Below are 12,800 nucleotides of genomic sequence, written 5' to 3' on the forward strand. Positions count from 1 at the left end.
CTCTGAACACCCCCGCCCAGCCCCTCACCACTCTTCACACCCTTTATGACCCATCGGAGCTCAGGGCCAGGGGATGAAGGACGGTCCTGCCTCTCCCTCCTAGACCAGGAGGGCTCACAGAATTTTCTGTAAAGACAGAAAAGGCCTTCCATCTGCACAGTCCAACACCATAGCCATCAGCCACATACACACAAACTCGTGAATGCTTGCCACACAGCTAGATTTAAACAGCTCTGTGAAGAAGGGCCCTGCTGTACTGAACAGTGCCGTTCTAGACCAGGACGGTCCTGCCTCCGTTCCTGTGAAGCACAGCCCATCCGAAGCTCATTCCACCATTCTCTGGTAGCTCCTGCCCTTGTCCTGAGCACCCTCCCTATGCACATGGGAGCTGCTCCACCTCCTGCCAACCATGCAACTCTCAAGAGGATGCTCACTGGACTTTATGACCCTAGAGAAGACGGTCCCCTCAGAAATCAAACCTCCAAGATCCTTCCGACTCCCGTGCTCAAGCATCCGGATGCACAACACTCTCACCTCAAGGCCTGTGACCCTGGGCCTCCCCCTTCCCTGGGCGTCAGCCCCTTCTGGCTTTACAGCTCCTCTTTACCACCCATCCCCAACCCAGGACACTCTCCTGCTGATCATTACTCACTGCCTGGAACCCCTTTTCTGCTCACTTTCCTGTACACCTGACTGGCAGCAAGACCTAAGCCTGGATGACTACAATGACCTCACTTTTCTTCAGTGTCTGTATCTTTACAGCTGAGCTTTGTGGGAAAGAAGCTGCCTGCCTGTGTAGACTGGGACATCATCAGAGAATCACTATCTCAAGTGGATGCCCGACACTGGCTGCCAACAGGTCTTCCTGTAATCAAGGAGCTCCGATTCACCAAATATGACTATCTGACACCCTCTCCACTCTCCTCAAACCCCTCACCCCAGGCTTGACTGTCAGGTGATAACCACCCATCACACTCCAAAGAGAAAACAGAAACCAGGAGACAGGAACTCCTGCCTTCCTCTCTCTGCGCCTTTTCACAACCAAACTTTTTTTTGAAGGGTTGGCTCGTCTATTTTCATGTTAATCCCAGTCACTCCTCTTCCCCTCAGTTTTTAAATGAAGAATCATTTCAAACATTTTTAGAAAATTACAAAGAGTACCATAACAAGCACTCGCCCATAGCTTTAACAAATGCTAACATCTTACCATATGTGTTTTTAATTTTAAGACATAAAAAGCATATTTCTGGTTGTTTACATTTTTAAAATTACATAAAGGGCATAATGTACACATCCTTTTAATGCTTTTTCTACTCAACCTTCTGTATGAGACATACCCATGTTAATACATATATAAACCTCTACCATTTTAATCATTTACCCACAGTATGACTGTATAACAAGTTATTTATCCTTTCCCCTGTTGGTGAATGTTTAGTTTTCAAGGTACTCCCTTTTCAGCAATGCTATAATAAACATACACAAGAACTTCTCTAAGGTAAACATCTATTGTATGTGTGCTCAGGTGCTCAGCTGTATCTGACTCTTTGCAACCCCTTGGACTGCAGCTAACCAGGCTCCTCTGCCTGTCAATTTTCCAGGCAAGAATACTGGAGTGGGTTGCCATTTGCTACTCCAAATACCTATTAGATTAGTGAAAAAATAATGGAGATTTTGTATTGTTGAACCCTGGCTATTTGGCACTGGAATACCTTCTTAAATGTGGTTATGTTATACATAATTTTAGTGCACATTTTTTTTGCTAGTGACTTATTACTTGCTGTTTATATTTATTTTAGACTATAAAAATGATGTTAGATGAAAACCAAATTCAAGTGACTTTTTTTTTTTTTAAATTCAAATTCAAAATGGGTTGTAAAGCACCGGAGACAACTTGCAACACCAACAATGCTTTGGACCCAGGAACTGCTAAGAAAAGTACAGTGCAGTGGTGATTCAAAAAGTTTTGCAAAGGAGACAAGAGCCTTCAAGATGAGGAGCGCAGTGACCACCACTGGAAGCTGACAACAACCAACTGAGAGCCATCATTGAAGCTGATCCTCTTACAACTACACAAGAAGTTGCCAAAGAATCCAACATCGTAAGTGAAAGTGAAAGGGCTTCCCTGGTGGCTTAGCTGGTAAAGAATCTGCCTGCAGTGCGGGAGACCTGGGTTTGATCCCTGGGTTGGGAAGATCCCCTGGAGAAAGGAATGGCGACTCACTTCAGTATTCTGGCCTGGGAAATTCCATGGACTGTACAGTCCATCGGGTAGCAAAGAGTCAGACACGACTAAGCGATTTTCACTTTCACTGGCATTTGAAAGCAAACTGGAAAGGTGAAAAACCTCACTGAGTGAGTGCCTCATGAGCTCATGCAAATCAAAAAACCCGTCGTTTTGCAGTACCGCTTTCTCTTATTCTACACAACAACGAACCATTTCTCAGGACTGCGACATGCGACAACAAGTGGATTTTATATGACCAGTGACGACCAGCTCAGTGGATGGACCATGGACCGAGAAGCAGCTCCAAAGCGCTTCCCAAAGCCAAACTTGCACCAAGCAAAGGTCATGGTCGCTGTGTAGTGGTCTGCTGTGCGCTTGATCCACTGCAGCTTTCTGAATCCCAGTGACAGCATTATATCTGGGAATATCGATGAGATGCACCAAAAACTCAAAGCCTGTAGCTGGTACTGGTCAACAGAATATGCCCAATTCTTCTCCAAGACAATGCCCAACCACGTGTAGCACAACCAACACTTCAAAAGGTGAACAAATCGGGCTATGAAGTTCTGCCTCATCCACCATATCTACCTGACATCTCGCCAACCATCACTTCAACCATCTCCACAACTTTCTGCAAGGAAAACGCTTCCACAACCAGCAGGAGGCAGAAAATGTTTTCCGAGAGTCTGACAAATCCCAAAGCATGGATCTGTACGCTATAGGAATAAACACACTTATTTCTCATTGGCAAAAATGTATTGGTTGGAACGGTCCCTATTTTGATTAATAAAGATGTGTTTGAGCCTAGTTATAATGATTTATCTGGAGGAGGGCATGACAATCCACGCCAGTATCCTTGCCTAGAGAATCCTATGGACCAAGGAGTATGGTGGGCTACAGTCCATAGCATCACAGTCGAACATGACTGAAGTAACTGAACACATAATGATTTAAAATTCACAGTCCAAAACTGCAATTACTTTTGTACCAATCTAATAACTAGCATCCTATTTCTTTTGCAACTAGTTTTTTGTTGTTGTTCCATATTATGTTAAGATTAAACCACATTGAGTCTAATTCAGGAGTGGGCAAATTTTTTCAGTAAACAGCCAGATAATAAATGTTTTAGGTGTTATCAGCCAGATAGACTCAGTCCCAACTACTCACCTTTGCCACTGTAGCACAGACCAGCTATAGACAGCATGTAAGTGGATAAACTTTATGTAAGCCAATCAAACTTTATTTATGGACACTAAAAACTGAATTTCATATAATTTTCATGTAACATGAAATTTTTTTTTCCCCGAAAAATTAAAAACAAAAACCATTCTTTGCTCACAAACCCTACAGAAACAGGCCGGAGGCCTGGATTTCGCCAGGGAGCTGTCGCTTGTCAACCCCTGATCTAGTCTGTATATGGTCACGCTGAGCAGTATCATACATAAATGTATCACAATACACTGACATTACAGCTGTTGGACATCTGGGTTTTCACTCGCTCTTCATTCAATACATTCCCAACTGGCTTCCGCTTCTATGGCTCTACATAAACGGCTCTCCAGGTCATCAGGAACCCCCAGCTTGCAAATGCAAGGGACACTCAGTCCCTATCTCACTGGTTCTCATGGTAGCTGCTTCAGTCTTTCTCCTGTTTTTTAGCAGCTATTTCTCAAGTTTCCTTTTCCAGCTCCTTCTCTACCCAAAACCACAACACTGGAGCTCTTCAGAGCTCTGACGTGGACTCACTTCTCACTAAACACACCCATCCATCCAATAAGTGCCACCTACAAAGACAAAACTCTAGTATTTATAACTCCAGTCTTCTTTCTGCACTCCAAATGTAAATTTATCATCCCCTGCTTGAGTTCCACTTGGAATTCACATGAATCTCACACTAAAATATTCAAGATGGAAATTCTGATCTTTACTCCATGTTCTACTCTTCCCATCTCTTCCCTGGTTCAATGTGACACCCTTGGCTGTTTAAGACAGAAACAAAGGTTTTACCTGGCTTTATCTGACACCTCCCTTTCTTACGCTCCATCCAACTCATAACCATGTTCTGTGGCTTCTACCTCCAGAATTTTCTCAAATCCTTCCCCTCTACCCATTTCTGTGGCCACAACCCAGCTAATACCATCTCTCTCCAAGTCCTTCAAGAGTCTAATTAGTCTGTTTCTACTCTTTTCCCTTCCTCACGGCAGGTTCACTGAACAAAATGATAAATCAGGTGACACCATTTTACTATTCAAAAAGCCTTCAGAGGTGCCCCAATGGACTTAGAGTAAAACTCAAACCCTTGACCATGGCTTAGACAGTTATGTATGATGGCAACAGTAAGGCCACACAAGCCTCCTCTGGGTTCTTCAAACATAAAACTAAGCTCTCTCCTTCCTCAGGACTCAGAAGACCACTGTCTCTGTGTGGAACACTCCCTCCCTTCCACACCTCTCTCCGGAACGACTCCACACACATCTTACCTCTCTGCTTACATGTCCCCTCCTCAGAAAGGACTTTCCCCCCAGGCAAACCTTAGTCCTTCCTTTTATTCAATCTCAAACATCCAACTTCAGTTATTTACATTTTTTTTCTTTAAATAATCCATTATGTCCCACATAAAATAGATGAGTAAAAATTTAGACAATGTTTCTCCTTTGACAATTACAACTTAAAAAGGTTAACAACACAATCTAAAATTTTTCTGATAAAATGTCAATATTAGGAAGTTATAATCTACTCTCTATTACCTTTTTTACATAAAAATCATAATAAAAACCAATTCAAATTATGAAAAAACTTACTCTGTAAATGTATCATCAAGATAATGTTCTTAGCTTATGACAAAGCTAATCTGGAAAAACTAAAAAGAAAAATTCACACAACCTAACACAGATCCATCATCATAAGTTTTTCATTAACAAAGGAATGAAATTTATGGAAGTTAAGAGCTACGGCAACTCACTCCAGTATTCTTGCCTGGACAATCCCACGGACAGAGGAGCCTGGTAGTTCATGGGATCGCAAAGAGTTAGACACGACTGAGCAATTGAGCACAAGGGCTAACAGACCCTTTGAGATGTTGTAGTCCAATGTCCTTGTTTTTACAGATAAGATTGAGCTCCAAAAAAATTAAGTGATTCATCTGAGGTCACACAGCTGGGCAGAGTCAAAAACCAAAAACCATCCCAATTCTCCTCAGTCCCAATCTGCTTTTACTATTTTCTCCTTTTGGCAAATGCCTCTGCATAAGAGTTTTCACAATATCTAACAGTAAGATGCTTTCACACATAAGATCTGTGACGACATTTAACCCTGCCTTCTTCACCATTTTGACAGAGGAGTGTCTCAGCTCAATTATAGGATTTACCTATTAGTAGTTTCACAGAGATTAAATGAAGTAACTTACTTGGCATGTGAGGGTCTCACGGGAGTTTTAGAATTATGACGAAGACTCAACATATTTTCATGCTCCACTTGCTTGACTTGAGCTTCAAGTTTTGAAATTGTCCTAATTCAAACGCAGTAAAATAAATTAAGTACATTTCAACAAGCTTAAAATACAGCTCAACTATAAATTACTTATTTAACAGACATTTCTAGGAAAGGGGTGACAAAAGAGATACAAATTCATAAAATTTTTTCATAGTAAAATGTCACATTAAACTTTAAAAAGCTGAACAAAATCAGGGAGAATATAGAAAGGCAAATAGAAAAAAATCCTACAAAGGAGTATTTCATATGCTATAACTACAGGAAAAGGGAACAACAAATGCATTTAATATAGCAAGTAGAAAAAAAGTTTAGAAATTTGACTACAGATAAAACAGTACAAATTAAATACAAATAAAATTCAAGCAATCAAATAAATTGCAATTTGCAAATAAACTGCAAGATGTTTAATTCTAACAGGTACATGACTTATACAAAATATACACAGGTTAGGTTCTCACAAAAGAGGAAGCAGGCTTGCCATCCAAAGCAGACCTATTAACAAGAACTTGCTTTTTGAACAACTCTCAACTTACAGGCAGCTCATCTAATTTGTGCTATGTTCAGAATAACAGCTTATCTTCAAGTTTACCAACAGAAAATAAGTACTATGGCCAATTAATTATTTTGAGGCTTATCTTTGCATTTTTTCTGTTCTTTTAAAACTTTTGAATATGTCTTTATCTTATCTTTCAAATTTAGATTCTTACCTACTCTGTTGCAGGGAAAGTTTGAAAAAGAAAGCTCTAACAGGGCTGACTGTGTATACCAATCTGATAACAAAACTATCCCTAGAATTGACAATCCACAAGAAAAGACTTGAGCAGACAAGAAAGCTACACAGTACTTCTGTTCTTTTCTGAGAAGTCCTTAAGAGCATGGTAAAATCTCTAAATAAGGGACATCATTAATCTCCAAACACAAATATATACTCTGAAGCCAATTAGAAATATCTAATCATAGCCATAGGGGCCATTTACACACTGTGCCTTACCTAATTAAGCAAATCGGATCATGAATACAGTTCCTGAACCTGGTCTTTAAGAAATATATAATCACAAAATTGGTGTGAATGCTGTTTTCTTTTTGGAGCACAAAAATAATTCAGTTAATTAGACTACTTCCTAAAATTCTTTTCAATGACTTAATATCACTTACGCTTTACCTATGCTAAGAAAATGCATAATGTTTAAGCACACGCACACCTTGCAGGCACAGCCACCGATGTATTCTAATTATTTTAAACTCTTCAGCTAAAATAAAATGTATTTCCAGGTGAAGGGAAGATGAGGATAAAATCTAATCTCAAAGTGCTTAAAAATCCTCAAAAAAGGGTTTCCTTTCCCATCATTTACAATTTAGACACATATTTAAGGGCTGAAAGAACAATTAAAAGGTTTTTGCTTATTAGATTTTACCTTTTCAAATCAGAAATCTGAGTATGTGCATCAAGCAATTTATTCTCAGTTATATTTAATGTATCCTATGAAAGTAAAGAAAAAATTCAGATAACTGAAGACAAATATTTAGATGTAGTCTTAGATTAGTTTTACATTATGCACCTTAAGAGGAATACACCAAAAGAGAACTATAAAGAAAATTATGCATAATCAGCAAGTCTGGCATCAACCAGAGAAAATACACATAACACAAAGGAAAAAATGAGACAGCAAATACTGGTTTAATCAAATAGCTGTGTGTAAGTTCCCTGTTTAATAAAAGTGAAGTAAAGTGAAGTCACTCAGTCATGTCTGACTCTTTGCAGCCCCATGGACTATAGCCTACCAGGCTCCTCCATCCATAGCATTTTCCAGGCAAGAATACTGGAGTGGGTTGCCATTTCCTTCTCCAACAGATCTTCCCAACCCAGGGATCAAACCCAGGTCTTCTGTGTTGCAGGCAGATGCTTTACCATCTGAGCCACCAGGGAAGCCCCATCCAAGTACTAACCAGGCCCAACCCTGCTCAGCTTCTGAGATCAGACGAGATTGGCCATGTTCAAGGCGGTATGGCCCCTTTTTAATAAATAAAGCCTATTAAGCTTTGCTCGATTAGAAACAATCAGTGTCAAAATTAACACTTTTAAACACAAACTGACTGAAACCTCAGTAAATGGAGAAACTAAAACCTGTAATAATGAGATTTCAGCTGTAACGACTAGCCCCTGAAACCCCAGACATTCTGGCTACCAAGCTGTGCTGGCCTTTTCATTAACCTTGGATAATCACAACCCTACATTTTATGCAACAGAATTACCTGAAACTCACTTACTTATTGTGGAGTTTCAGTGAATTAGAAATTGTAGATCCCAAACAGAGTTTTAATTGTAAGAATTCACACATAGGTTACTCAACCCCACAAAAAGCTACTGTTTTGCAACACAAAACTTTATATCTAAATAGTATTAACTATGCGCATTTGTATTTTATACTCTTCTAAAAATTTCATCTCACCTCAAATGAAGCAACCACTCAATAAATATTTTTTAAATTAACAAATTTAACAAACTTGTAAGTTCAAGGGCAGATATTTGAAAATAAGGATACTAACACAGAGAGGGTAAGTCTACTTCAAATAGCCAGATGGGCACAAAGGAGGGGAGAAAAAAGGGAGACAGTCAGATCTCCTGACTTCCAAACTGATGCGTCTGCCCCACAGGAAGTTCAGAACATGAATCAGTGACCATTACCTTTACTCTTTCGTGTTCTTTTCCAAGGGACTCATACTCTCCTAAAAGCTACAAGGAAAAACAAAAGAATTGCATCACAAGATTAAATATTATAACATCAGTGGAGACTATAAAAACCTATAAAATCACTACCCATACTCTTCAAAGATGCTAGTGTCATGAAAGGACAATGTTAACACATTGTTTCAGATTAAAGGCAACTAAAAAAATGAGAAACAAAAAAGGAAAAAAAAGAGATGAGTGAGTGAATTCCCTGGTGGTTCAGTGGTTAGGCCTCCCATAAGCTGCACAGTGTGGAAAATAAACAGTCACATGTGGCTAGCAGCGATCATGTTAGAAGGCACAGTCCTATAAAATAGTCTGTGATCTTCAAAGAATTTGAAGGTTATAAAAGAAAAACAAAAACTGAGGAACTGCTCCAGATTAAAGGAGATAAAAAAGATATGACAACTCAATGCAGTATGTAGTCTTGGATCAGATCCTGAACAAGGGAAAAGAGATCTGTTATCTCTTTATACCAAAAGGATAACTAACATTTACAGTATAATTCACAAAAATTGAATGGAGTGTATAAATTAGAGTACTGTACTGGGAAACACATAGCTTTTTGAGGCAGAAGCTCAGTGTGTCTCCCTTTGCCTGCCACAGCTATCCTTTCCGACTTCACCCCCTCAAAAGATTACTGTACTAATGTTACTTCCTAACTTTGCTACAGTTATATAAGACTGTCTTTGTTCTTAAGAAATATACCTTGAAGTATTTAGAGATAAAAGTGCGTTATATCTCTAACTTACTCTCAAATGGTTTAGGAAAAATATTTTTTTCAATCATTTAACTACATGTGGCCAGAATGAGAAAACACATAAGATGTTATTCAGAATCTAGGTGAAGGGTATATGGAAATTCTTTATACAATTTTTGCAACTTTCTGTAAGTCTGATGTTATGTTAAAACAAAAAGTACAAGAAATTTTAAAAACCAGGAGCTCATGTTCTCTCACACACTAAAATTACACTACTAATACATTAAGTGAGAATAATAACCAAACAATATAAAGTTCTAATAAAATACAGCACAGTGAACAGAGTGTTCATATGCATGCCCTCCTGAAACTTTACTAAAATGACTGCAAAAGAATAAAAAAACATCGTGTTTGCTGATATGACATGCTGAAAATGATACTTTACTTCTATGATTTTCCTCCTAGTAACTCCCGGTCTGATGATGAGAAAAACATTAGTCAACTCTCAAGGGATATCCTGCAAAACACCTGCCCAGTCCTCAAAACTGTCAAGGTCATGAAAAAGGAGGGACATCTGAGAAATTGCCACGGCTAAGAGGAACCTATGCAGATGGGCTGGCTAAATGTAACCTGGTCTCCTGGAGGGGGTCCCGGAGCAGAAAAGGAACATTAGGAAGAAAACAAGGAAATCTAAATAAACTGTTGTATTTATTAATAATGCATCAAAGTGTTCATTAATTGTGGCCAAACTGAAGTGAAGTCACTCAGTTGTGTCCGACTCTTTGTGACCCTGTGGACTGTAGCCTACCAAGCTCCTCTGTCCATGGGATTCTCCAGGCAAGAATACTGGAGTGGGTTGCCATTTCCTTCTCCAGGGGATCTTCCCGACCTAGGGATCGAACCCGGCTTTCTTGCATTGGAGGCAGATGCTTTTAACCTCTGAGCCAAGGTATCATACAAATGCAAGATGCCAAAAACAGGGGAAATGGTGTGGGGCATATGGGGACACTCTACTGTCTCCTCAGTTTTTCTGTAATTCTAACTATTTCTAAAAAATAAAACTTTTTTTTTAATGTAAAGTGGGGTTGTAACTATAAACGTTTTCAGATATGGAAGACCTCAAAATTTGTCTCATGCTTCTTTTTCTCAGGAGATGTACACTAGCAAAACAGAAGATGTAGAACCTACACAAAGAAAAGAAGGAAAGACAGCTCCCAGGATGATGACAAGGGCAAGCCCTACAAATCTGTGCATCAAACCTCAGAGCAATCAGTTCAAACTGAAGCAAGGATACTAGGTAGGCAGGCAAGGGGAAAGGAAGTGCCATGCATGTTTAAAAAAAAAAAAAAAAAACTAAGCAGATTAAAAATAAAGCAATTACTAAATTAAGGAAAAATATAATGAAAGTTGGAAGAGAAAGGAAATAAAATCACTGAACACTGCAGCTTAGCTCTGAAAAATATTTACATAGACACAAGAAATACTGAATTCGAATCCACCTATAAATAATACACTGTATTTAAAATCTAAGATACCACTGATCAGAAATCATACCATTTTACCACTGATCAGAAATCATACTATTTAATATTTACTAAAATCCTAAGAGGGGGGTTCCCTGGTGGTTCAGTGGTTAAGAATCTGCCTTGCAATACAGGGAACACCAGTTCAATTCCTGCTGCGAGAAGATCCCACATGCCATGTGGCAGCTAAGCCTGAGTGCCACAGCTACGGAGGCTGCACTCTGGAGCCCGAGAGCCGCAACTATTAAACTCTGCACAATGCGAGAAGAGAAGCCACCTCAAGGAGACGCCCATGCCCCGCAAGGAGAGTAGCCCTCACTCTCCACGACTAGAGAAAGCTCACGCAGCAGTGAAGACCCAGCACAGTCTTAAAACGCTAAGAGGGAAAAAACGCTTCAATTGAAATAAGTCACTATAGTATAAAAATGTATTCCAATTTCAGAGTTGTAAAAAATAAGCTTCTTGGAATCAATTTAATCACACTGGAAAGAGGGGGACAAGTGTTTGGGAGCCAATGGTGAAAGAAAGCTAAACTGTAGTGATCTTGCACAGAAGGAAGTCAATATATAACATCTGAGACTGACAGGTTAAAGAGAAATGTAAGTTTATTACTTAGAAACAGGAAGCAAAATTTTAGAAGAAGTAACTAAAAGGGCTGAAAATAACGACCTCTAGGATAGAGGATTACAACTTAGGAAGAGGTGGAGAAGACTGCTGTTTCTCATTTGAAATTTGACCATTTAAACTATTTACATGTATTATCTTCATGAAAATAAATGTTAAAAAACAAAGCAACAAGAATCAAATCTAAAGCTACCAGAAAGAAAATTTCAACAGCTAGAAATACTTTCAGATTTTTTATGTACTGTCACAAAAATATTAATAAAAATTTAAACTGAAAAAACCTGAAACTTTAATCCATTTTTAATGTGATACAATTCTAAATTTTAAATGAAATTAAATAAAAATGAATAATTATATCAAGCCTCTTCTAAATATGGTTCATTTTACCTTCCAGACACACAGATGTTGATTTAAGACCACTCAAAAGCTGCCCTGCTAGAGACCGAAAGGCGTGGGAGTGACACCATAGTTCTGAAAGCCCTGACTTCCTGTTTCAAGATAAGACCCAACCGACTCAACCAGAAAGGTATACAGATATTTGCAGCAACAGCAAAGTCATGTAAAGCGAAAACAAACGTGAACTATGTCATAACAGCTTATAAGGCTACAAACCCTGAATCGACTTTTAGCCAACCACAGACTGAGTTATCGTTACTTGTCACTTACATCTTGAAACATTTTGTTTTCTTGTTTTAGTCTTGCTTCTTTATCATCTGAGAGTTTGTAAGCATTCTCAAATGCCTCTTCCAAATCCTGAAGTCTAGATTTCAGTCGAATAATGGTATTGTCTTTTTCTTTATTACTTGTTCTCATTTCTTCAATTCGTTCCTGCAGAATTTTGGAGGCACTGCTGGCTGCATTGAAGCGTTCTCTGAAATCACTCTACAAAACAAAGACAAGGATAATATGTTGTTTTCAATAATAATAATTTTAAAAAAAACAGAGGTCTCAATAGCAGCTAATAAACTGTAGACACTAAGATATAAAAACATAGAAGTGGAAATGAACACAATTGATATTCTGTTATATCCTAGGAATGGAGACTAGAAAGGATTACCCAACAGAATAATACACAGAAAAGCACTGAGGCATTCTGATTCCAAGACTCATCTACAGACCACTTTAAAGAGGAAAAAATCACCATGACTATTCAGGAAACTGAGAGCAAAACTGGAATTTTTTGCCTCGTATTAATATTTATAGGGGAAAAAAAGCATTTCTTACCATATTGTCTCATAATGAAAATAAAAGAAAATTCAAAATGCATCCGATCTGTTAATATTCATTCAATAATCATTAACTGCAAATCCACCAGGCACCAGGTTACTAGGGTGCTAGAAATGTAAAATTAACAGAAACGTCCCTGACTTCATGAGTTTATAGTTCAGGAGGTGCAGTCACTCAGTTGTGTCTGACTCTTTGTGACCGTATAAACTGTAGCCGCCAGCCTCTCTCCTCTGTCCATGGGATTTTCCAGGCAAGAATACTGAAGTGGGTTGCCACTTC

The 12,800-nt window shown here is 38.8% G+C and overlaps 1 protein-coding gene across 5 annotated transcripts in view; it reads right to left on the minus strand.

The window, feature by feature from the left end:
- The window catches only part of MPHOSPH9 (M-phase phosphoprotein 9), a 58,728-nt gene that overhangs the window by 15,150 nt on the left and 30,778 nt on the right, over positions 1–12,800 (minus strand). For all 5 annotated transcript variants that reach the window (XM_005691373.3, XM_018061348.1, XM_018061349.1 and 2 more), the window contains 4 exons: positions 11,961–12,176; positions 8,406–8,453; positions 7,135–7,199; positions 5,634–5,735 (listed from right to left, as the gene is read on the minus strand). In XM_005691373.3, coding sequence (XP_005691430.2) covers positions 5,634–5,735; positions 7,135–7,199; positions 8,406–8,453; positions 11,961–12,176 — 431 coding nt within the window. The remainder of the gene's footprint in view (positions 1–5,633; positions 5,736–7,134; positions 7,200–8,405; positions 8,454–11,960; positions 12,177–12,800) is intronic.

This window comes from Capra hircus, chromosome 17, assembly GCF_001704415.2.
Source record: "Capra hircus breed San Clemente chromosome 17, ASM170441v1, whole genome shotgun sequence".
Classification (NCBI taxonomy): Eukaryota; Metazoa; Chordata; class Mammalia; order Artiodactyla; family Bovidae; genus Capra; species Capra hircus.